The sequence below is a fragment of the Orcinus orca genome, chromosome 7 (assembly GCF_937001465.1).
Source record: "Orcinus orca chromosome 7, mOrcOrc1.1, whole genome shotgun sequence".
Classification (NCBI taxonomy): domain Eukaryota; kingdom Metazoa; phylum Chordata; class Mammalia; order Artiodactyla; family Delphinidae; genus Orcinus; species Orcinus orca.
In genome coordinates, this window is record NC_064565.1 from 12,251,695 (window position 1) to 12,276,574 (window position 24,880).

At 50.8% G+C, this 24,880-nt stretch overlaps 1 protein-coding gene across 2 annotated transcripts in view; it reads right to left on the reverse strand.

Annotated features, from left to right (window-relative positions):
* GYPC (glycophorin C (Gerbich blood group)) overlaps positions 1–23,834 on the reverse strand; it is a 43,619-nt gene extending 19,785 nt beyond the window's left edge. The window contains exon 1 of one of the 2 annotated variants that reach the window (XM_049712181.1): positions 23,589–23,834. In XM_049712181.1, the coding sequence (XP_049568138.1) occupies positions 23,589–23,631 (43 nt within the window). In that variant the 5' untranslated portion in view covers positions 23,632–23,834. The remainder of the gene's footprint in view (positions 1–23,588) is intronic. The other variant, XM_033400124.2, reaches the window with a different exon arrangement.
* Between the last annotated feature and the right edge of the window lie 1,046 nt (positions 23,835–24,880).

A 24,880-nucleotide genomic window follows, 5' to 3' on the forward strand; every position in this document is an offset into this window, starting at 1 on the left:
AGAGGGTGCATTCTGATCTAAATACTGGGAGCGTGTTGCTTGGGGTGGTGGTAGAGAGAAGGGCGAATGTACGTCAGCAAACTGCTCTTTACAAAAATTGTCTGAAAGTGCTTCAAGGGGGCCTCTTGTTGTGGGTGAAGGGAGCATGGGTTGCAGTGCCAGAGAGATATGGCTGTGAGTCCAGGCTCCTCCACTATGATGTGCAACCCTGTTGCATGTGACCCTCTCCAACCCTCAGCTCACTGATCTGTAGAGTAGGACACACCTGCCTGGCTCCCAGGGGGGTGGTACCCAACACATGACAGCTCTTCTTATTATCCACATTTATTTAAGAATAGCTCCTTCTCACACACACCCACACAAATACACATACACACACACTTGGCCTCTGGATGCAGGGTCCCTAGGGGGGGAAGCACAGGGGAACAGTTCCTGTGGCTTGGGGGTCAGGGAGTGCTTGTTTATCTCCTGAAAGAGTTGGGCTTCCTGAGTACTTCCTCTGTGCTGTTAGCCCTCTTCTGTCCTCTGGCTATCAGGGCAGGAAATGGGTTTCAGGAAGTCACCAGTTCACCTCCTCATTTTGCATCAGGCAATGGAGCTAGGAAGTTGCTCACCCCTGGCTCAAGCCCCTGTGCTGTCTCAGTGCTCGGGAAGGAAAAGCCATTTCTCTTCACTGTTCCTGCCCCACCACCCCTCTGTCCCATCCTCCCACTGTTTTCCTGGCTGTTGAAGATACTCTATAATATGTCTCAATCCATCACCCTGGAACACTCCTGCTCCATTTTCCCAGCATCTCTCTCCCCTAAAGGTCTTGTGATTTATGTTTCGCCTACATTAATCTTTTAAAAGCAAAGAAGCCATAAACACACACATAACTCTTCCTCCTGTCAGTTGAAATCCCATGACACAAACGCAATGCCATCTAAATTAAATGTTTCTTTCACAGAAAGTGATAAATGCCCTGGAGACTAATCAAAGAAAGCCAACAAACTTAGAGTTTGTTTCATTTCAGAATTTTGTAGGTGGTTTGTTTAAAGTCCAACAACTGGTTAACATCTAATGACTGATGGGAATGGTGAGTTGCACCCTCCTACTGTTTTAATGCAGCCAATATAAACAGGATTCATTACCCATCTTGCCCCATCAGGGATCTTGGCACCTCAAAATTGGGTTTGAAATCTAACACGTATTATGGGGAGAAGGGTAAATACAAACACAATTTATTATTCTATTGGACTGGTGTACTAATTTCTTAAACAAACCAAGTAAGAGAGCAAAAACAGTTACCCGAAAAGACATTAGCCAGTTACAGGGTTGGATCTATTTGAGTGATCAGGACTCCAAGATAAGCCAGATGGTCTAAGACAATATAGATTTCAAATAACTTTATCCTTATTACTATGGATGATTTTACATTGAAACAAATGTTATTTTTAATTTTACACCTTTCAAGTAACTATTTGGAATAGAAGAAGGAAGGAAAATATGAATGACTAAATGCAGTACATGTCTTGAGTTTATTTTCCTCTCCTCCTTTTCCTTGTCTTATTACTTCTTCTAACATCACTATCCCATTCAATATCATTAATAAACTTTATCATTCATCTGCTTGGTGAGTAATGAGCAATGAACAGTCTTAAAGGTCAGGTTAGAGAAGCTGAGTCTTCTCTTGTAGGCAATGAACAGGTGAGAGATTATAGAAAAAGGGAATCTCTAGAAATTTTGTAGCACAGGGATGGAAAGGAGGAGAACTTTCTCTCTTCTAAGTTTAGAAGAGTCATTGGGACCTATCAAGAAAGGATCAGCATGGCACAATGAGCAATCAACAGGGCTGAGAGTAGTGGACATGGAGAAGGTGGTATGGGTGTGAAGTGGGGGCTCCAGGAAGGCACACCTGACAAGGCTGGGAGTCTTGAGGGTTAGAGAGTTTGAGGTTCTGGAAGGAGTGTTGTTAGCAGTTAATGAAGGAGACATCAGTGTGTTGGAGCATTATGAAGAAGGATTTATTGTTTTGTATTTAAATATATCCAATTATTGAATCGTTTCTACAATTACATCATTTAAAGCATTAAAAAATTAAGATGGGTTTCAGATTTTCACATTTACACAAAAAATAAGTTTTTCACTACTGTGGGTGGCATCCATGAGATAGATGGAAAGGATAAATAAAGGGGAAATCTCAATAGGTTCCCCAAAGATGTTTTTAAGACTGGAAATGCCCCATCTACTAGAAATCTTTGTAGTTAGGGACCTGGCCAGGGGCTCGAGATGGTGGGCTTGCTCACAGCAGTAGGAGCCTCTGACTCACGGTCCTCAGCTCTGGCTGGACATTAGCATCTCATGGGACCCTTTAAAAAACACCCATGTCCATGCCCTGTCCTCCTGGGGTTGCCAGAAAAAACACAGGATGCCCGTTAAATTTGAGTTTTGGATAAATAACAACGCAATTTTTAGTGTAAGTATGTCCCAAATATTGCATGCCACCTCCACGGACTATTCAGTTCTTTTGTCAACTTAGCAGATGCACTGTGAGTTTCCTAATAGGGATTCACCCAGAGGAGAGCACTGGGAACTCCCGGGCCTGAGCCCAGAGCCATAGCCTCAAGCAGTCGGAATTCCCACATTGTCATCTCACACATTCACAACCTGCCTGTCCCTTGTCAGCCCCTTGGAGGTCACACGGACTCCAGTTCTATTTTACACCCCCAGGTACTGGCTCATGCTGTGCCTTCTGCCTGGAATGTTCACTCCACCTGGCTTATCTGGTGAATGTCCACACGTCAATCCACTCTGGTCCAACACCACCCATGGAGGGTGTCTGTTCTGACCTTCCAGGAGGAAGTGACCTCCTGTTTCTATGGACAAGCTCATCAAACACATCAAAATAACTCTGGGGTACCGGGAGGGCTGTGGCATCTTCCTGTGGGTGTCTGGCATTTTGCAAGGTGACCAGCACATAGAAGGTGGTCATCAAAAGCTTACTAAGTAAAAGTTCCTCCCAGCAGTCCAGTGAAATGCAGCAGGAAAAATCATCCAGACAAGTAGTGACAAAAGCAGGAGCGTGCAGTGATCGCTAAACCAACCAAACTGAAGTGAGCACCTACGAGGTGTCAGGTGCTTGCTTGTATCTCCCCACACTGCAGAGAACATGTACACATGCTGGTCCTCTGGTTCTCATGATTACCCATGGATGCTTTGACTGATTTCAGGAGAGAGATCGGAGGGGCCCCACTCCTTCTTCCCCAGACACCAGCTCACGTGAGCAGCCAACCTGGCTGGTCCTCCTGGCCTGCTCCTCAGCCTGCCTTTTCTCTGGCCTTCAGCGTTTGTCAGCCTTGCTGTCTGGGAAGGCTGGTTTTTTGATATTTCAGCTCTAATCTCAGGCCTTTCAGGCCCTGTCCATCTCAGGGCCGACCACCCACAGGGTCCTGCTTCAGGGACTGAAAAGGCAGGAGCTGCTCTGCCCAGCTATGCTGCCAATCCTTTCCATGACGTTTGCTTTGACAGCACTCCTGCAAACCATCTGAAGGCAGCTGCACCCCTCTGCACCCATCCCGCGGGCCCCCTCGGTGGCTGCACCTCCAATCACTGGCCCATAGTGCCAGGTGGCCCTGCCTGACCACCCCACATGGAAGGCTACTGTCTCCACCGGGTCTTGGAGGGACCTTTAGCCCTGTGTGCATCCATGTGCGTAACGGCCTGGAGCAGAGGGCAGCCAGGAGATCGGCTGGGCTCCTGCCGCTGCTTTTTATGGGTCTGCTCTGTGCTGGGGCTTCACTCACATCATCTCACGCTCAAGATGCTTCTCACTCAAAACCCGCTCTCATGGGGCAGCCACAAATCACAAGTACCTCTCATGAGCTGAACTCCCCCGAACAACCTTGCTAGCCGGGCATCTCCATCCTTTCTTTCAACAAGAAAAGACTGAAGCTCAGAGACAGTAGCCAAGGACAGAGCCAGGATTCAAACCCAGACTAAGGCTCTACTGCTGACCCTGCCGCCAGGCCCCGGCCCAACCTTCCAACGTAGGGCGGACCCTGGTGGCCAGTCGTGGCGAGATGCCCTCCACCTGTGAAATCCTGGGTGCTCCCAGCAGGGCACTGGACACAGGGATGACCAGCCCATGTTATAGATGGGACAACTAAGGTCAGAAAGCCCAAGTCACTTTTCACAAAACAATCAGCTAGCCCAGTCTGTCCTACTCTAAGGACAAGGAAGTTTAACAGTGACCCAAGCTTAAAGGAAAAGAAGTTAAGGTTTGAAGGTAGAATTTCTGTCTTCCAGTGGTGTGTGTGCAGGGTCGGAGGAGGGATGAGCTCCTTGATCTCCTTCAAATCAGAGTTTCCAGGAGCAGGCTGGGCAGCCTGGGCTTTGGGGGCTGCAAACCTGCTTCAAACCCGATCACACCACATTAGACCAAATGCCTTAATCCCCCCCCACACCCCACACCCCTTTCCTAGTCTCAGTGTCTTATTGGGAACAGTAGTGCCTCACAGGGAAGGGCTCAAACCACACACTTGATCCCGATACGCCCCTGGGAGGAGCCGGCTCCCACTGCCATGTCCGGAGCCCTAAGGCCTCCTGAAGCCCTTTCTCTCCATCAGCCTCCATGCCAAAACTTTGTCCCCATCAGGTCCTGTGGCCTGTGGTCACTGGAAGTCGGCTCTCATGTCTAAGCAAAGAAGCTTCCTGGGTCTCACTGCCCACACTTCTGACGGGTTGGGCCCGGGGGGCAGGTTGAGAAAGCATCTGGTGAGCGCTGGGCCCAGGACCATTTTATCAGCACCAGGCCAGCCCAGTGCTGGCACCAGATCCCCTGCTGCTGCCTGATAAGAAGCTCAGCTCTGCTTTCTTGAAACCGCCGGAGCCTTATCGGAGGCAGACCTTGGGTGAAGGAGCCATTTCCATCAGCGTGAATAAAGGGAAGGAAAAAAAAAAAGCCGGAAGAAATACAACGCCTTTGCACGCAGACACAGCCAAGCTATGTGCACTGCTGCTACAGGGCAGCACCACGGGCGACCCCGCTCAGGAGCGAGGCGGGACCTGAGCTGAAAGCAAAGAGGTGGGCTCCCTGAGGCTGCTGCCGGCCAGGTCTCCCCACCTGTGTGTGTTGAGGGGGGCAGGCCATGCTTAAGCATGAAGCATTTATCCCCTTAGATTTTATATTTTTATTGAAGCAGAGTTGATTTACAATGTTGTGTTGGTTTCAGGTGTATAGAACAGCGATTCAGTTATTATATGTATATGTGTGTGTGTGTGTGTGTGTGTGTGTGTGTGTGTGTGTGTATGTATATATATAAATTCTTTTCCAGATTTTCCCTTATAGGTTATTACAAAATGTTGAGTAGAGTTCCCTGTGCTATACAGTAGGTCCTTATTGATTATCTATTTTATATATAGGAGTGTGTACATGTTAATCCCAGACTCCTAATTTATCCCTCCTCCCTTTCCCATTTGGTGACCATAAGTTTGTTTTCTGTCTGTGGGTCTATTTCTGTTTTGTAAATAAGTTCACTTGCATCCTTTTTTTTTTTTTTTTTTAGATTCCACATATAAGCAATATCATACGATATTTGTCTTTCTCTGTCTGACTTCACTTAGTGTGATAATCTCTAGGTCCGTCCGTGCAAATGGCAGTATTTCATTCCCTTTTAGGGCTGGGTACAAAAGCCCCTTAGGTTTGTAGCACATAAAGTGCATGGCATCATGGGGGGAGGCTACTGCCTGCCTGTAGGTGAGCCTGTCAGGTGCAGAGTTTGGAATCGAATGACACCTGGATGTGGGCCTGCCTCTGCCATTCGCTGTTGGTGTGGCCTCGGGACAGTCACTTTATCCCCTTTCCAGGAACACTCAGGGGTTGTGTGATACCCCGACCCCTCTTTTAAGCGGTGTATAAGAGCACTCCCCTCCCCAGTGGGCACATGGACAGCCCGCCCTGGCACCTTGGCTTAGAGAGACTCAGGAGATGCTGACGCCCTCTCCACGCCCTCTCCACGCCCTCCGGCCTGTATCAGGCTGCAGTGAGGACCTGGCGAGATAAGAAATGTGCTCCTGCCTCGGTATGTGTGAGCAGTTCCGAGTACAAACGGGTGCCCGGGGGCCCGACTTCCAGCAGGGCTGTTCATGGAGGTGAGAAGCCAGTCACTTGAGCAGCGCCTGGATTCTCGTGCTGGGATCACGTTATCCGAGGACAGGAGGCGCCCAGAATGAGCTCCTGGGTCGTGTTTACGTGGCCCTGGTCACTTAACTGGATGGCTCCTGGGGCTAGTCAGAAGACTAAACACAACAGTGTGTAAATATAAAGCAGACGAGAATAAGCTCTCAACCTCCGTTCCTGCCGTATGAACCCGGCTGCTGGAGGGACCTGCCTCTGCAGTGAGTTGTATTAATTTGTGCCTCTGACATAGGGGTTGTAGAGAGACTGAGGCGGAGAGTCCTGGCTTCCAATCTGAGCTGTAGGAGCCTGTGCTGGCCACCTCTCCGATCTCAGGGAGAAAGAGCCTGTGTTTCTAGGCTGTTCTTTCATACCGCTGGGGATGCAGGCACACGTGTGCACACACGGACAGAGGCCAGCTTTCAGAAGCCTTTCTGGGATTGCCAGTTGTGTCTTCTGGGTGAGGCTGAGGTGTCTGTGGGGACGTCCTTCCCCAGGCAGGTGGCAGCATGGGCCCCAGGAGCCTGGGGCTCTAGACCACCCTTGTCCACACCCTTTCCTGGTTCTCTTCTCCACCCCTGCTGGCCAGACCCTCCACCCCTGGGGGCTGCTCCGTGCCCTCTGCTGGGCTGCGTCCCCGGGGCTTCCGTGGACACAAAGCTGCAGGGGAGGGACCAACGCACGCCCCCTCTGGCCCTGGGTGGGGCTCTGTCCCATCTCTTCCCGCTCCCAGCTGGTCCCCAAGGGTCCGGACTGCCTGTGACGGCAGGTACTGGGGACCCCACATCCACACTCATTCTCTGTAGAGCCCGGCACGGTCCTGTGGAAAAGCTCTACATGAAAGTGCAACTAGCAGTTTCAGAGAGGCTCTGAAAGCCGGCCTCTGTGTGTGTGTGTATGCGCGTGTGTGCACATGTATGCCTGCATCTGAGGCGTCTTTCAGGGCAGCTGAGAGCAAACGGGGCGCTTGGTGAAGTCCCCCCATCTCCCCCTGCATCTCAGGCACCCCTTGGGAGTTCTCCGCCATCCTCTTCCCTCCCTCTCAGCTCCTACCCCGTGTCACGGCTCACTCAGGGACTTGCTAGAGTGTTAGCAGAGATGCTGAAGGGCTCCTCTCTCGGGGTTAGAAGCCTTCTGGCAGGGGAGACTCAGGAAGATGCTACAGTGGGTACTGGGACACAGTCCCATCGTCCCTCTGCCGCCTTATCTGTCTGACTTCATCTCCTAGTTACCACTTTCCACTCTCCTCTCCTCAGGGCACTGGCCTCTGTCAGTTCCTTGAGCAGGCCAAGCCTGCTCCTACCGCAGGGCCTTTGCACGTGTTGTGCTCTCTGCCTCTTGCCTCCTCTCAGATATTCCTGCGTTTGGCTCCCTGGCTTCCTTTAGGTCTTTCCTAAACATCACCTTACCCAGTGGAGATTCTCTTTAAAATGGCAGCCCCTCTCGTCCCTCCACCCTCTGTCCTTTCCTGGCTTGATCATCCTCCCTGCACTTAGCACCATCTCACCTACTGAGCATTCTACCCACTTGTCTTGTGTCCATCTGTCTATCCGCACTAGAACATAAGCTCCCTTTTGGGATGACTGTTGGTTTGTCCACTGTCACATCCCCAGGGCCTGACACACAGTTGGTGCTCAAAACAGGCTCATGGACCGTGACGTCTGAGCTAAAAGCTTGCTGGTGCCGGTGGCAGAGGCAAAGAGCATGGGTGTAGACTCAGGGAGACTACTGTTGAACTCAGGATCCACTGTTTTATAACTGGTGAGGTGTGGACACACTTTTCCCCCCTGAGACTCCATAGACAATCTGAAAAGAGGGATAATAACCTCCTGAGATGTGGAGAGATGTCAATAAGTTTGATAAAGAAGATGTGGTACATATATACAATGGAATATTAGCCATAAAAAAAGAATGAAATAACGCCATTTGCAGCAATCCCACTCCTGGGCATATACCCAGAAAAGACAAAATCTCTACTTTGAAAAGATACATGCACCCCAATGTTCATAGCAGCACTTTGCACGATAACCAAGACATGGAAACAACCTAAATGTCCATCAACAGAGGAATGAATAAAGAAGATGTGATACACACACACACACACACACACACACACACACACAATTGAATACTACTCAGCCATAGAAAGAATGAAATAATGCCATTTGCAGCAACGTGGATGGACATGGAGATTATTATACTGAGCGAAGTAAGTCAGAGAAAGACAAACGTCATATGATATCGCTTATATGAGGAATCTAAAAAAACGAATGATACAAATGAACTTATTTACGAAGCAGAAACAGACTCACAGACTTAGAGAATGAACTTACGGTTACCAGGAGGGAAGAGTAGGGAGGAGGGATAGATTGGGAGTTTGGAGTTGACATGTACACACTGCTGTATTTAAAATGGATAAACGACAGGGACCTACTGTATAGTACAGGGAACTTTGCTCAATATTATGTAACAACTTAAATGGGAAAAGAATTTGAAAAAGAAGAGATACATGTATAACAGAAGCACTCTGCTGTACACCTAAAACTAACACAACATTGTTAATCAACTATACTCCAATATAAAATAAAAAGTTAAAAAAAAAAGTTCAGGACAATACTCCTGGCCCAACACCAGTCTGGGTCCTAGTGAGAAGCCCTGTTTTCTGAATGAAGCGGGACAGATGGCAGGTCCCGGGAGAGCCTGTCTGGTGTGTGGCCCTTTTTCCTACACCTGTCTAGTTGGGGTGAGGATTTTCTGCAGGGCAGCAGGAGAGCCCCGAATGCCTGTGTCTACAGAGGGGGTGACAAGAGGTCAAGAGAAGGTGAAGGCCAAGAGAGGGATCCTCCCTTTGGCAGCTTGGGTGGATCAGGTCGGGGGGAATGAGACCCTCCGTCTGCACCCAGGTGAGAGCTGGGCCTGGCCTGATGGGCTTCCCTGGCTGCTGCCTGGTCCCTGGCCTCAGCTGCAGGTCTTTCTTCCGTGGCTTCTCATCTACCCATGAGGCTATGGTTTCCCCAGAGAGAGGTGCAATGGGGCCAGGTAGGCTCTAGGCCTAGAAGTCGAGCCATTGGAGATGTTCCTGTTGGTTCAAGACAGAGGTCAGAAAACTTTTTAAATAAAGGGTCACATAGTAAATAGTTTAGGCTTTGTGGGCCATGTGGTCTCTGCTACAACTCTGCCATCGTCCCATGAAAGCAGTCATGGACACATGCAAACAAATGGGTGCAGCTGTGTTGCAATACAACTTTACTTATAAAAACAGGTGGCAAGTGGATTGGGCCTGTGGGCCTTTGTTTGCAGACCCCTGGCTTAAGCCCCTGTGTCACTGAGTCTCTCTCTTCCCTCTCAGGCTAACATTTGCATTGTGCTTGCCCCCTGCTAGGCCTGGGCCATTACCTACATCTTCTCATTTAAGGTGCCCACGGGGATGGAGCCGTTGAGTGGCCGATCTGCAACTTGAACCCAGGTCTGTCACGCTCGCAGACTATACTTTCAACCTGTGTGATCATTAGCTGTTAGAACGCAGGCCACTGTCCACTACTGTGGCCACTTTATATAGATTCCAGAGTCTGGCCACACCCAGGGCTCACTGCATCTTGAACACCCCATGCTTTTGAGAGGATGCAGGCACCAGGGTAGTGGAAGCCAAAGAGGGTGACGTCACCATCCCAAGTTCACCTGCACTGGTTAGTGGTGGGGTTAAGACAGTGGTTGGAGAGGTGGCATGGGCTTTAAACCTTGCACGGGGTTGAGGCCATCTCTGCTGGTGAGGGATGTGGCCCGGGCCTCTCTGACTGGGCCCTGGGTACCTCCCCTGGCTGACTCCACTGACTGGCAAGGCCCCGTCATAGAGAGTCTCACCAGGGAATCCTGAGCCCTGAGATGTCAGGTCCCAGAACAAGATAAATGGCCTATCCAAGTGGTCACAGCCTGGCTACACCAAGGGCTTGCTCCAGGGAGGCCAGTGGAGGTCTGGGCAGCGTCCTGCTGTGGTACAAGGGTCCCTGAGCAGAGCTAGTTGGCTCAGGAGACGTCAGAAGCCGAGTCAGAGGAGAACTCCCACCCTCTGCTCATTTCTCCTCAGGGAGGGCCCCACTCAAGGGAGCTCAAAGGAGAACCATGGGGCCCCTGGGCAGGAGGCAGGACAGTGAGAGGTCAGCCTTTTATCTGTGTAGACAGTCAGGCCTCTGTTCCCAGAGCCCCAGGGCAAGGAGGGCAGGAACTCAGATAATTGTGCCTTCAGGGCAGTGTGACCCCATGGCTTTTACCAAAAGCACAGAGGATGGTGAAGATTTGGCCATAGGCCAGAGCCTCAGGAAATAAACAGCCCTGAGGTGCCCTTGTGTGGGAAACACAGCCTTCCAGGGTGTCTGAACTTGGAAGGGAAACCATGGATTTCATCTGCCTTTGACTGCATTGTCCTCAAAGATGTATTCTGACTTTCTCTAACATTGTTTGCTTTTTCAGTGAGTGACAAACATCATTTCACTCAATTGAGTTCTTTAAAAATAGCATGTTCCAGAAGATCTTTCCAGAAGCTCCAAGATTCTTAAATAGGAAATGACCTAGGGGTGGTGACCAAAGCCTGATATAAATAAGTGTAGTTTAAAAGCGCATTGGAACCAACTTTCTTTCACTCCTGTGAAAGAGAATTTTGTTCCCCTTTGAAACTCCCCATTTCCTACACATACAAATGGTGGCGGTGAGCAGGGCTTAAAAGACAGCCTCAGGGTTGGAGCATCTGGGTTCAAATAACAGCCCTGCCACTCCCAGCCCGTCCTGCACCTGGAAGATGGAGGCTGCATCCACAGACCCAACTCACAGTGAGGGATGAGGGTGACGAGGAACGAACACTTCGAACCAACATCTGCTTAGCGTGTATGACACACCAGACCATCCCTGCTCATAGCAGGTACCCCGTACACTTGCAGTACTTTTTGTATTTTTACATCCTTGCCACTTGTCTTGACTTAAGTCATTTCCCAGAGTTAGAATGTTCTCAACAATCGGCATTGGTCTGTGAACTAAATATTGCCTGTCTTATCAGTAAACAGAGGACGCTGCAGCCATCAAGCCACCACATTACAGACGGTGAGCCCTGAGGAACCTCAGGATGGAACAGGACGCCCGCCATCCAGCAGTCAGCCGCTGCGGCCACCCGCAACGATGTACCCGGAGGAGACTCAGGATGAGAAAGCACAGGACACTGGCCCCAGGGAGCAGAGGTGCGAATCAAAGGAATGATTTCAATGAGCCTGGACTCTTGCCTCTTCCCATACGTAGAAAAGTGCTAAATTCATTAACCTGAGATGTCTGGTTTTCTTTGATTAACAGTAATCTTTTGATGTTCTGACTACCTGGTCTTTTGTTGCGAAAACTCCTATATATCCTGGCTCCCCACCTTGCCTCTTTGGAAAAGTTTCTCAGAATTAGCTGAATGCTGTGTCCTGGGCTTAAGTCCTCAGATTTGTCCATTGAATAAAACATAACTCTCAACTTTTAGGCTGTGAACTTTTTTAATTTTATTTTTTTAATAAATTTATTGATTTTATTTAATCTATTTTTTTGGCTGCATTGGGTCTTCATTGCTATGCATGGGCTTTCTCTAGTTATGGCGAGCAGGGGTTACTCTTTGTTGTGGTGCATGGGCTTCTCATCGTGGTGGCCTCTCTTGTTGCTGAGCACGGGCTCTAGGCATGCGGGCTTCAGTAGTTGTGGCATGCAGGCTCAGTAGTTGTGGCTCGCAGGCTCTAGAGCACAGGCTCAGTAGTTGTGGTGCATGGGCTTAGTTGCTCCATGGCATGTGGGATCTTCCCGGACCAGGGCTCGAACCCATGTCCCCTGCATTAGCAGGCGGATTCTTAACCATTGTGCCACCAGGGAAGTCCCGGTTGTGCATTTTTTTCAGTTGACAGGTCACTGACAACTTCTTCAAGTACAAAGTCTTAATTCAACAAGATAAACCTATATCTGGTTAAGGAGAAATTCACCATAATTTAATATCAGCTGTCAATATTAGCTAGTTTTAGATAGCAATTTATATTTGAGAAGTTATCTTACTTTAAGTTATTCTTTAAATATCTAGGTATCTTCTTTAAATATAGAAAAGACACAGGCAATTCGATCTGAAACCTGAATTCCTGTGATAAGAAATTTCTCACTAGGAGGATGGGATGATTTTTATTCCTGTCATGATGTGTGTCTTGCTGCCCCAAGAAGCCCAACGATGCTTTGAGGGCAGGGATCTTGTCTTTAGACTTTCTTTGTCTCCTCCTGCACCCCTAGGGCAGGTGACAAGATGGACACATCGTAAGCCTATGAATTTCTGCTGATGAACCACACATGTACACGGTGGTTAGTAAACATTTGTGGATAAATTGTTTCCCTAATGGAACTATCCATCTAGTTTCTAACTTTTCAGATTTTCTTCATGGACTCTTGAAGTTTGATAAGAACCTCTCTCAGGGAATTGATTGGTAAAGTGATTGACAGCTGGGTGTACACTGCAGTCTGGCTGTAGGCAAATAATTGAACCACAGTGAAGGCATTTTATGGCTTCATGTGATGGAAATGTCTAATACGGAAGGATCCTCTGAGATGCAAGCCCCAAAGCATCATCACTGACGATGAATAGTGCCCGGACATCAGTCGGCCGTCCTGGGAGGCACCAGCTAGGAGGCTGCAAACTGCGTTACGTTATGTCCAGCGATGACTTGAGGGTGACCCTCACAAGGGGGCCCTGGAGTGGGGTCACCAGGCCTCTTCTCCCCCACTCCACTATAACAGATGCGTTTTTATTGCTTTCATGTTTCCAGACTTCATCTAAGAATTTATTTTGTAGAAATGTCATTTCTCTTGAAAAGAAATGAAGTGGAGATTTGTAGCTGTGACATCGTTTTCTAACGTGTGTGTTTTTCGGGGTGGGGACCCCAGATGGGAAGCCACTGATTTGGGAGATTGAGGGATGTGTGGCTTTCATTCCTTTTGGTGACTCTGCAGTCCCAGCATTAGCTCCTCTGCACCACCCCGTCCTGTCCCCACTTAAGAACCTGCTGAGTGAGTTTCCATGGCAGAAAGAGTGCACCCCCAAGGGAAGCAGAGACCCGCACTCCACGCACGACAGCTGGCTGTGTAAACTCTCCTAACTTCTCTGAGCTTTGCTTTATTCACCTATCAGAGGAGGCGAGTGGTGCCTCTTTCCTTTTCATTTTATTTTTTATTGAAGTATAGTTGATTTACAAGGTTGTGTTAATTACTGCTGTATAGCAAAGTGAATTAGTTATATATATATATATGTCTTCCTTTTCTAATATTCTTTTCCATTATGGTTTACCATAGGATACTGAATATAGTGGTATACAGTGGGAGAACAGACTGGTGGTTGCCAAGGGGGAGGGGATTGGGGGAGGGATGGACTGGGAGGTTGGGGTGAGCCGATGTAAGCTTGTATGTAGACAATGCATAAACAGCCAGTAGGGACTCTTGAATGAAGAAAGGAACTAGATCTGAAAGTGCCTAGCAGAGGAGAACATACAGGGCAGGAATGGTCCCATGACTGGTGATACTTCAACAAAAGACAATGCCGCCAGCCCAGGGGTGGGTCTGTGGTGGAGGCATGCCAGAAATTGGCCAGGAATTGGTGGAGGCGTTATTCTCTCCTGGTGCCCTGGCAGTGACCCTGAGAGGCAGCTGCCCGCTGCCTCCCCGGGGAAGAGTGGGAACTGTATGTGGGTTGGCCTCAGCTGGCTGCACTTGCCCGGTCACAGCCCAGCCCTCGTGAGCCTTTCATCAGCAGCTGCTGGGCCGCCAGGCGGGGGCCAGCAGAGCAGAGGGGAGCCGGCACAAGTGGCCCAGGGTGGGGTGGATAAAGAATGGCCTTTTCTTCTGAGGCAGGAGAGTGACCTGAGGGCCGCGTGGAGCTGCACAGAGGGGCAGGGGGTCGTGGGCCAACCCCTCCCAGCAAGGTGGGCAGCCACATCCCAGAGGCAGAAGGACACACCTGGCTCGAGGCTGGACAGTGCAAGTGATGACCAGTGAGGCCCCGGGGGAATAACCTCTTTGAACCCCAGTTTTCATATTTCCATGGAGCTCATAATATCCATTCCTGGAGTAATAATAGCTACATCCAGGTAACATCTTCCGGTTGAACAAGGTACCATGTGTATCCTCCCCAGGTGTGGCCAAGAGGACTCCCCACACCGCCTCTGCACCTGTGCTGAGATCCACCATCCAGAGAGATCAGTGCGACCTCAGCAGGCTCTTCGTGGCTCCCCCCGGGCCCCTCGCTGTGTGGCCTCTGTACACTGAGGTCCTCCGTCTTTATCTCTGCCTGGGTCTCTTTCTGAACTGCTTTCCAGCTGTCACCTGGCTATCCCATGGGTACCTGAAAGTCACCTCTGCTCTAGAGAGAATCTTCCTATATCCCTCTTCTTGGTCTTGTATATATAATCGTACAGTGAACAGGAACTGCTTCTTTCATAATGAAACAGGGCAAAGGAAACTTACTTTTAAACTTTGAAGTGAAGAATAGCTTAGCTTCCTCACTTAAAAAAGCAAGAGGATAAGAGAAATACAGAGATAGACATAGAGATAGAGACAGAGATAGATAGAGATAGAGATAGGAATTCCCTGGTGGTCCAGTGGTTAAGACTCTGCACTTCCACTTGCAGGGGGCACAGGTTCGATCCCTGGTTGGGGAACTAAGATCCTGTATGCTGCGTGGCCAAGAAAAAAAGAGAGAGAGAGAGAGAGAGAGAGAGAGTCCTGGGTATCCTCACGCATTTCCTTTGGATTCTCCCAATCTCCTGAGGGTAAAGGCAAAGAGCAGGCACGGGGCAGACACTGCAGCTGCCCAGCCCAGGGGCCCTGCCGTGGTTGGGCTGGGCAGCACTGCTGGGGGTGGGGGAGTGTGCGGATTTGAGATGGAAGCCACGCAGAGGAGGGTCAGGGCTCTGGGCGCTGGGCAAGGAGAGCGGCCTGGCCGTGCAGGGACCAGCGGGCACCCAGCCCCAGGGCCTGGATGGGCTGAGCCAGGGCCACAGGATGGCCTTCGTGGGCCTAGGTGGTCTGCCTTCCTGGTCTCTTCTCCCCCCAGATATTAACAATTGTATTTTAGAGGGGCATTGATATAAAGACAAATGCAAGGTTTAGTCTTAAAAGTTCATTTTTCCCATTTGATTTTAAAAGAACCAAAGCTTTGTTGTGGTTCTCTGAAAGCTCTAAGTGTTGTGCCTGATGTGTGAGGCGGCCCTGGCTAAGCCCCTCCTAGAAACACCTGCCGTGCACGAGTGAGGGGTCTCGGCTGTCGGCAACGCACATTGCCTCTTGAGTTTCTGTATCATCACATGCAAAATGGAGATAAAAATACTTGCTGTAGGGCTGCTAGAGGGTGAAATGAGATAACTTAAGCAGAGCGCAGCCGACTTTCTACGCTTTGAGTCAGGGAGACAGTCGGTCAGGATACTTTACAGAATTTGTAGAAAAGAAAAAAAAAAGAGAGACTAAAATTTTAAAAAAATGACAGCTTGGGATTTTCAGCCAAAGCTGAAATGAATTCATTAAAATGAGAACTTTGGCAGGAGCTGAAGGAGGGCCATTCAAATGACAAGTCAGTCCCACGGCACGATCAAAGGAGAGAAGGCCCAGCTTCCTTGCAGGAGTTCGAGCACGGGGAAGAGGCTGGAAAGGGAGAGAAGGGGCCCCTCCCAGGAGAGAGGGGAGGCCCAGCTCTGCACCCATCCAATGGCAGCATCAAGGGAAAGAGAAAAACGCTGGTGAGAGAAGACACTGAAAGATGGAGCGTCTGCAGGACAGATGGGAGGGAAGGGGCCCCATGTGCACACAGGTTGGGGTGCACAAGGCATGCCAGGTGGGGAAAGGTCAGTGGGCTGAGCCAGAGGCCACTGTGGGCCACCGAGGGGGCACGGCTTACACAGGATTGGGAGAGGACGCAGGTGAATATGGGACCGATAGCACCAGGATTGTCTACACTGGTTGGACCTTCACATCCCTCCATTCCTCCCTCCATCCATCCATCCATCCATCCATCCATTCCTCCATCTATCCATCCATTCATTCATTTTTTTTAAACATCTTTATTGGCGTATAATTGCTTTACAATGGTGTGTTAGTTTCTGCTGTATAACAAAGTGAATCGGCTATACATATATCTCCATATCCCCTCCCTCTTGCATCTCCCTCCCACCCTCCCTATCCCACCCCTCTAGGTGGTCACAAAGCACCGAGCTGATCCATGAGTGTTTTTAAGGAGGCTACTCTTCCCCAAGACAGCCGAGACCCCTACTGTTAAGGGGCTGGTGTTCAGGTGCGGCTGAGGAGGTGGGGCTGGTAAGGAGACTGAACTGCAAAGGGTAAAAGGTTTGCTCAAATCACATAGTTGGTGGGAGAGGACACATGCTCTCTGCTGCTCTTTGACCACCTTGCCCACTCTGATAAATGCAGGAAGGAACAGAAGCCTCGGAGGCAGCCGTCCTAGCTCAGAAGGGAACAGCATCCCAGGGCTATTGCAAAGGCAGCTCCCCTGCTGGGTCTGAGGGCCTTGCCCACCTGGAACCCAAGGACCAGGGCAGACTATGCCTCCTGTCCTTGGTATTATTTTCAGTGGCAAATGAGCAAACAGGGACAGGAGGAGGGCATGCGGAGGGAGCTGGGCAGTGGGGAGTGAGCCTGAACTCACTGAGGACACCCTCAAGCACTCAGGCAGGGGCAGTGGTGAACTCGGACCAGGCCCTATACTAGGAGTTTTATCTATGAGCTGAGACGCCAAGGGGCTGGCGCCATGTTCAAGAACACGGCCAGGTCAGAGCTGGTCCTCATTCAAGACCAAATCCTGAGCTCTAAAGCTGGTATTCTAACCTCCTCATCACTAGCCAATTGAGGCCAAGTGTATTTGCACTAAATGTCTTCAAAAAGTACAGCAGGGGGAACTGAGCTTGAAGCCCCTGCTTGCTAAAGGCTGTGTGTATTGTGTCCGGTTCCAGCGAGAGTGCTTGGGGAGCATCTCAAGCGAAAGGGCCTTTCATAGCCAGTGGACTTTGCTGCCTGGTGAGCACAGAGGTCACAGACCGGAACCCAACGCAGAAGGCAGGCAGGCAGGATTGTTTACCTGGTTTTGATCTGACAAACCACAATTCCCTTCACTTTAAGACACTGCTGAGAATACATGTGCCCATAGCTATGGGTAAAATAGGACGACTCTCCAATCCAGGGTCCAAGGGGGGAGCGCTGGGGCCCAGGGTCAGCTGGCAGCCACATACGTGAACCCTCATAAAAGTGGGCGTTGTATGAAGGAGAAGGAGGGTAGGAGGTCCCAGCTGTGCTCCCTGCAAGTGGCATGCCAGTCTGTCCATCACAGTGGAGCTAAAATACCTCCATCAGGTGTGGTGGGTGCAGTGAGATGATGGGGCAACCTTGCCGAGAGCTTGTCCCTCCCAAGGGCCCCCAAATGCGCGCCTCCTTCCCTCAGAGACCTGGCAGGGGTCAGAGGTGTATCCACTGAGCCCCAGAGAGTATGCCGACTGCAATGTTTTGGCAATAAGAGAAGGGATATGTGGCAGATACAAGACAGGGATGATAATAAAAGCATCATAAAGAGTTATTCATCCCAGTTGTTTTAAATTCCCAGTCTGATAATTCCCACATCTCTGCCATGTCTGGTTCTGGTTCTGACTCTGTCTCTTCAAACTGTGTGTTTTGCCTTCTAGTACGTCTTGTAATTTTTCTTGGCAGCCAGATGTCATATACTGGATAAAAGGACCTATTGTAACGGGGTGGCGAGATGTGGGGGAGGGGAAGCACCCTATGGTCCTAGGATGAGATCTGTAGCCCATCCCTCTGGAGTGTGAACTTCACAAGTGTTCCTCCATGTTTTTCTCTCCTTGCAGGTGGGCCCAGATGGCTACAGTGAGCTGGAGTTGGGTATTTTCCTTCCCCCAGGTCAGTTATGCTCTGATAGTATCCCATTGGGTTCGGCTCTGGTTAACTAGCTTCCCTGAGGCCAGGCTTTGTTAAGAACAGGTGCACTGGTCCCCTCCTTCCTGCCGGAAACTCAAGAAGACTTTACTCCGATATTTACCGTGGGCACCTGCTCAAACTCCAGGAGGTGGATCTCACAGTATTGCGGGGGGCCCCCAGTGACTAGGTCCCCTTGCAGTTTTTAACTCTCAGAGGAGTCCACGCTGAGCCTCCAGCAATCTGTCAGTCCTAAAGAGTCATGAATGAGAGCTGCAGAAGATGTTGGGCCAGGAGGAAGGGCAGGGCTGCAGAGTCAGGCAGCCAATGATGCTCTGACACCAATCACCAGGCGAGGCAGGTGGGTGGCTGTCTGTGAGCACAGGGAACCAGAACACAGGCTCTCCGGTGGCTGGAGGGAGGGTTGGGGGCAGCTGTGTGAGGCCGGGTCTGTGAAGGAACCTAGCACCTTGGGCTCAGGCTCTTGCTGGGGTGAGAGAGAACTGGCCCTTGACAGTATCTGCCTTGGCTAAGATGCTGCACACTAACATTCCTTCTGAAAGGATGTACCCAGATTAAAATTTATAATGACTAAGGGCAGGAAGTGGCGCTCCTGCAGAGGTTCAGATTACATAATGATCTGAAGAAAGCCCTAAGCAAAGATGGGGGAGGGCGGGAGGGGGAGGGGAGGGAGGAAGGAGGGAGAAGATGAAATACCCGATCAGTGCTGAGCGGGAAGGAGAGCTAGGCTGTGATGGCTGGGGCCCATCAGCGTGTTCTGAGAATCTGTTTTGGTTTGACTCTTTGTCCATTTCAATTTATTTTATACTCTGCCCTCCAAGTTCTGGAATAGGAGCTATTGAGCAGATGATTTTTAAAAGGGGGCCTTTGGGCTTCCCTGGTGGCGCAGTGGTTGAGAGTCCGCCTGCCGATGCAGGGGACGCGGGTTCGTGCCCTGGTCTGCGAGGCTCCCACATGCCGCGGAGCCGCTGGGCCCGTGAGCCATGGCTGCTGAGCCTGCGCGTCCGGAGCCTCCGCAACAGGAGAGGCCACAGCAGTGAGAGGCCCGCGTACCACAAAAATAAATAAATAAATAAAAATAAAAAATAAATAAATAAAAGGTGCCTTTGGCCTTTGGAGCGGACATGGGCCTGGAGGTGCTGACCTTTGGGTTGTCTGTGCAGCCACCTGTTCGTGTTCAAGTTGCTGGCTAAGCACCTCTCTGAGCTAGGCCCCAGTGCGGGGGGGACAGGTGGGGTCACAGAGCTTCTTGGAAGTCAGAATTCCTGGAAGGCAACAGACTCAGAAATCTGTCGGGGCTACAAAGTGTCCCCAGGGCCAGGGTGGGTGGTTTTCTAGTGTCAGGAGGGCCCAGGGAGGCCTTAACTGACCAGTAGGTGTATGTGTGCAGGGGGCGGTACCCAGAGAGCCCAGGGGCCTGAAGCGGGCAGGCATGAGGGTGAAGCTGGAGGGACAGGGTGATCCAGGCACAGAGAGGGGCTCTAGGGGATGTCAACCTGAGCGAGCTGTGGAAGGCAGGGTGGAGGGCAGCAGGTGGCCCAGTGTGGGTCAGGCCCGACCACAGAGATGAGAGTGATGGCGGGTAGCCACAGGCCAAGGTTAGACCACAGGCCTGGCTGAAAAACTGTGGAGTCGTTAGCGGGCTCTGAGTGTCTGTGCAAAGCCATAGCCATGCTCTCCTGGGCACAGTTCTCACAGTATGTGGGCAGCAGAAGGCCCTGCCTGGCACACAGGGCCAGCAGGCCCGCATGCACCCTAACACCCCCCTTAGTTTGGCCTCTGTTGGCTCTGGGGCCTCACAGCCTGTGTTCACAGCCTGGCTGTGCCCTCAGGACCTGGGAGCCCTGGGGAAGGTCATCATCCTCCAGCCTCCAGGGCTTCATCTGCAAAACAGGGGAGAATATGCCTGTGAGACCAGGCTGTAGAGGAGTGACCCATGCAAGGTGGGACCACAGGCCTTGGCATAGAGGTACTGACGTTGTTCTCACATTATCCAAAGCAAACCCAGCTGCCGTCTGCTAGGGAGACTTTGGAGGTGACTAGCACCTGCAGGCTAGGTTTGCTTTGATGAGTTCTGTTAACAACCGTCGCAAATAACACTATCACTGGGCATGGTGCCAGGTCCTTAGTCTCTTGTTCATCACGTGACTCCTGCCAAGTCACTGTTATCCTTCCCACTAACAGATGAGAAAACTGAGGCTCCGAGGTACTGTGCACCTCCCCAAAGCCAGTAAGTGTTGGGGATGAGATCACATCTGGTCTGACTCCACAGCACAGCCCAGTGTGGGGCTCTGGTCCACTCTCTTACTCATCATGAGAGAAAGGACACATCATTTAACTTCTGGGGTGTGTTTCCTCACTGGTTAGGGACCTGGTAGGAAGTGGGCAAAGGCCATACAAGGTATTTCCCAGCAAAACAAATACAATATCTTACAGAGGTACAAAAACACGTGTAATTACAGAGGCGCACTCAAAGGTGACAACATGGTTTACTCATCAGATTGGCCAAGATAAAAACCACACAGTGTGAATGAGGATGTGGGGAAATAACGATTTTCATTGGCTACCGGTAAGGGTTAGAAATTTATGTGACCTTTTGGAGGGTAATTTTTCAGTATCTACTAACATTGTAAATGTACATACTCTTGGTCCCAGAAATTAAATCCTGGGGGAATTTATCCTAAAGGTATACAAACACATGCATGCAAAACCCTACTTACAAGGGTTGTCATGACACTGTGGTTAAAAAGAGAAATTAAAGACTGTACACAACCCAGATGTCCATTTGTGGAGGAATTGGTTAAATAAAATAACCAATTCATTTATACTATTCATGCTGTGCAGCCCCAGAAGGATGAGTCTATATATGGTGATAAGGTATAATCTGTAGGATATGGTCTTATGAACAAAAAAGATGAAGTCGCATATGTGTTTCATTTTGCCAACGAAAAATTAATTGTATTACATATAATACTTCTAGAAGGAGTCTCATAAATAAATAAAGTTACTGCCCTGGAGGTGGGAAGAAAGCTATTCTTTTCTATTATGAACTCTTCAGGCATTGTTTAACTTTGGTTTGTACCTTGTGCTTACTGGGCCTGTTGTGTTTGCTCACTCTTTGAAAGGTGTTTTGGTTGGGGTCTCCAAAGGGCATTTGATGGACTATATACCTGCCACCCAAAGAGGCAAACTGACTTTACTTGCCAGGCTCTCTGTGCTAGTGAAGGGCCTCTCTCTCTCTCCCCATGGTGAATGGGCGGATGCGCTCCCACCAAACACAGAACACCTCTTACCCCTCACTCCTGTTTCCCAGAGGGCACTGCAAGTCCCCAGAAATAACTGCGCAACTCTGGGCACCCTTGGAAGGTCCAGCTGCTGGCTGTGCCGAGGCCATGTGACTCCCAAAGCCACGGATATCTGAAGGGGTTGCGCAATGGCTGTGATGGAATGTCATCTGGCACTGAACGAAACCCTCCCTGCTTTGCCCAGAGGTGGCACATTCTATATAAAGCTGCCAGACCTGGCCATCTCCTTGCTGAGCCTGACCCCTTCCCTCCAAGGGCGAGGCAGTGGATTTCTGCACAGGACTCCTCCGCAATAACTGTGGCCTCTGGGCTTATGGCAGTTGGCTGAACCCATAAGCCCAAAGGCTAGGCTAGGGGAGGCCTGGCCGGGAGGGAGCAGAGGGTCCTCTCTGTTCTAACGTCTGGTTCTGAGGGGCAGTGATGTAAACTGAGACAGGATATAGACACATCCTGCCTGAGTCAGCAGCACGAAATAGGGCCCCATGGTTCTCCCATGGCAGAGATCCTGCCAGAAAGTAAATCCTAAGGGTAATCTGGAATGGTATGCAAGTAAGGGCTGCATCCCCATCAGTTCCGCAAGGGAAGTATTTGCAGTCATTGGTCAAGGTCTGAAACTTGAATCCTAGAGAATTGCTGTAGGGGGAGGACGGGGCGGGGCGGAGGGGGGGGGGGCTGCGGTCGGGGGCAGGGCAAGGCTCCCTGAGCAAGCCTGTCCTCTCCAGACAGGAATGGCTGTAGGCCTGCACTTCCTCGGTCCCTGAACTGGAATAATTACAGTGCCTTGTCCCCTTAACCCTGGTCCCGACACACACACACACACACACACACACACACACACTAGTGTCTGACTCACCCTCACACACACATACACACGCGTCAACACTGACTCACACAAGCTCATGGATCCACAGTATGACGTAAAACGAAAATAAGGATGCCCGACATTTCTCAAGCACTTAACACGTGTTCATCTCTGCGCTGAGCCACTGACATGCACTTAATTCTCACGACCCGAAGAGGCACACTATCCTGTTATTCCCACTTCGCGGATGATGAAACTGTAGCTAAGAGAGGTGGGCTTGCCCCCTTGTGACAAGAGGTCCCGAGGCAGGCAGCAAGGCCCTGACTCCACAAGGAGCTCTGTGCACACCCAGATGGCGCCGAGCACCTCAGCCACCCGTACACACGTGGCCGTGTACACACAGAGGCGCCAAGCGTGCAGATACAGACCCAGCCGCGCTCACCCAGGCTCAAGTTTGCCGCCTAAGGCCACACAACCTTGCTTTTTTTTTAAAGACGTATAAACCCATACCAGGATCATATTAATTACGTAACGTGATTACATGATAGACTCAGAATGTCTCCTCTCTGACAGTTCCATACGATCAGACCTAACCAGGGTAGGAACAGGAGGGATCATCATTCTTTTTTTTTTTTAAATAAAATTTTACTTCTTTAACTGCAAAAGCCCTGTGGCGGGGGAGGCCCAGCAGTGTTTCGGAACGTTGCTTTTGAGATTCACAGAGAATCTCACGGCGATTTCCTTTCCGCAAGAAAGCATGTGCTGGTTTTAGAAAGAAAGAAAACAGCCTCTGAAGAATTGCAACCGCTCAAATGGTCACGGCGAGCGGATCCCTGCAACATGGGCGTGGGCGTGTGGCTGGTTCCCGCCCAGCCCGGGGAGAGAGTCGGGAAGTTGGCGGAGTTAACTCAGAGTTTCTGCGGACGCGCCTCCACCGTCCTGCCCGGGCAGCTCCGGCAAACAACTTGTGCTTTCTCTCTGCGCTGCTTACCGATCTGCCTCTCTCCCTTTATTCTCTTAGGGGAAAAGTTCTGGCCACACGCACATCCCCAACAGCACACAAAGAAACAGAAAGCCAGCGGATGGCCGCGGGGGCGGTGGTGGCCTCTCCAGGCCCAGGGCGCGCGGAACCCGCGTATGAGGCTCGGGGCTCCGGACCGGGACTCCGCGATGCCCGGGGCGCTGTGATGTCCGGGGCCCCGCGATGCCCGGGGACGCGGCCGGGCGGGGCCCTAGTCCCCCAGGAGGCCGGGCGCGGCCGGAACCCCGGGGCTCCTTGGCCCCCCCCCCCTCCCCGGCTCGGCCCCCGCGGACCCGTTCCCGGGCGAGTACTCACCTTGGCGGGGCGGGGGCGGCGGTGTGACCTGGGGGCTGCTCATCGCCGACCAGTGCGGGGCGCGGCCCGGGGGACGGTGGTTGACCCTCAGCAGCCGGGAGGAAGCAGCACCTGTGTCACACTCCTCGGCGCGGCCCGAGGGGAGGGGCTCCGGCCCCGAGATAGGCAGACTTCATTTAGTTTTTTCTGCAGACTTGGCTGGTGGGGTTTCCACCCCCTTTTTTTTTTTTTAACACAGACACCCGCCCACTTCTGAACTCTTCTGTGCTCCGACTTCCCTGCGCAAGAATCGCATTTTTCTAACTAGTTTCTGTTTCCATCTGAAGCTACCACGTACAGAGGTTGTGGTTGAGATTTACCCCACGTGTGGGCTGAAAAACTCCCAGATGTGACATAATGCCTGCCCCGCCACCATCCGGGACGGTGACCAAATACAGCCAGATCTGAGGCCTCTCAGATCCGCGGAGCCTTTGTGGCCTGGGAAGAGTTCCCGGCTTGCTGGCCCCTTCTGGCGCACTGTCCCAATCCATGGGCTAATGTCTGAGAAAGAGTCTTAGGAAAAAAGGACTGCTGGACAAAGGCCTGTGACTTATTCGGACCACCTTTGTTTGAGGCTTCCAGACAGTGTGGAGTTTGTGGAGAATTCACTTTATTAGGCAATTAAAAACTCGACCTGGATTTTGACACTGGTTAGTTAAAGGCAGTCTACCCATCTCAGCCAAAAAGAATGGTATGTGATATGCAGCATTAAGTTCTCCTCGCCCTGCAGAGAGAAAGGCAGGGAGCTTGAGAACATGTCAACCTTGTTTTAAATCCCAGTCCCAGGAAACGCCCTGTCCTTCTCCTGTCTCGTGTCTGATCTTTCCCGTGGTGCTTTTCATTGCTGTTTACCTGAGAGTCCTCATCTCTGCTGCAATCCCAGGGCACCATTCCAGCTGTCTGTACAACGTGTGTGCTGTTGGGAGTACCCTCTGGATTGAACACAACTCAAGGCTGCCCCCTGGAGGTGTGCGATGCAGGTGCTCTGCCCAGTGCCTCCCAGGCTGGACCACTCCAGGCATCTTTATTAGAGCTGCCTGTTTGACACAGTGGGAAACTGTTCCTGATTCTCTTAAGTTAGATATTGCTTATAGATCTTTAATCAGACTTCCATGCTCAACATGTCCATGTTGACGTGAAGTGAACTATTCACAGAATGTCTTTGGCCAGGTGTGGAAATTTTGAGTCTCAGTTTCTTCATCTGTAAAATGGAGACAAGAACACCTACATTCCAGAGTTTTAGAGAGACACTG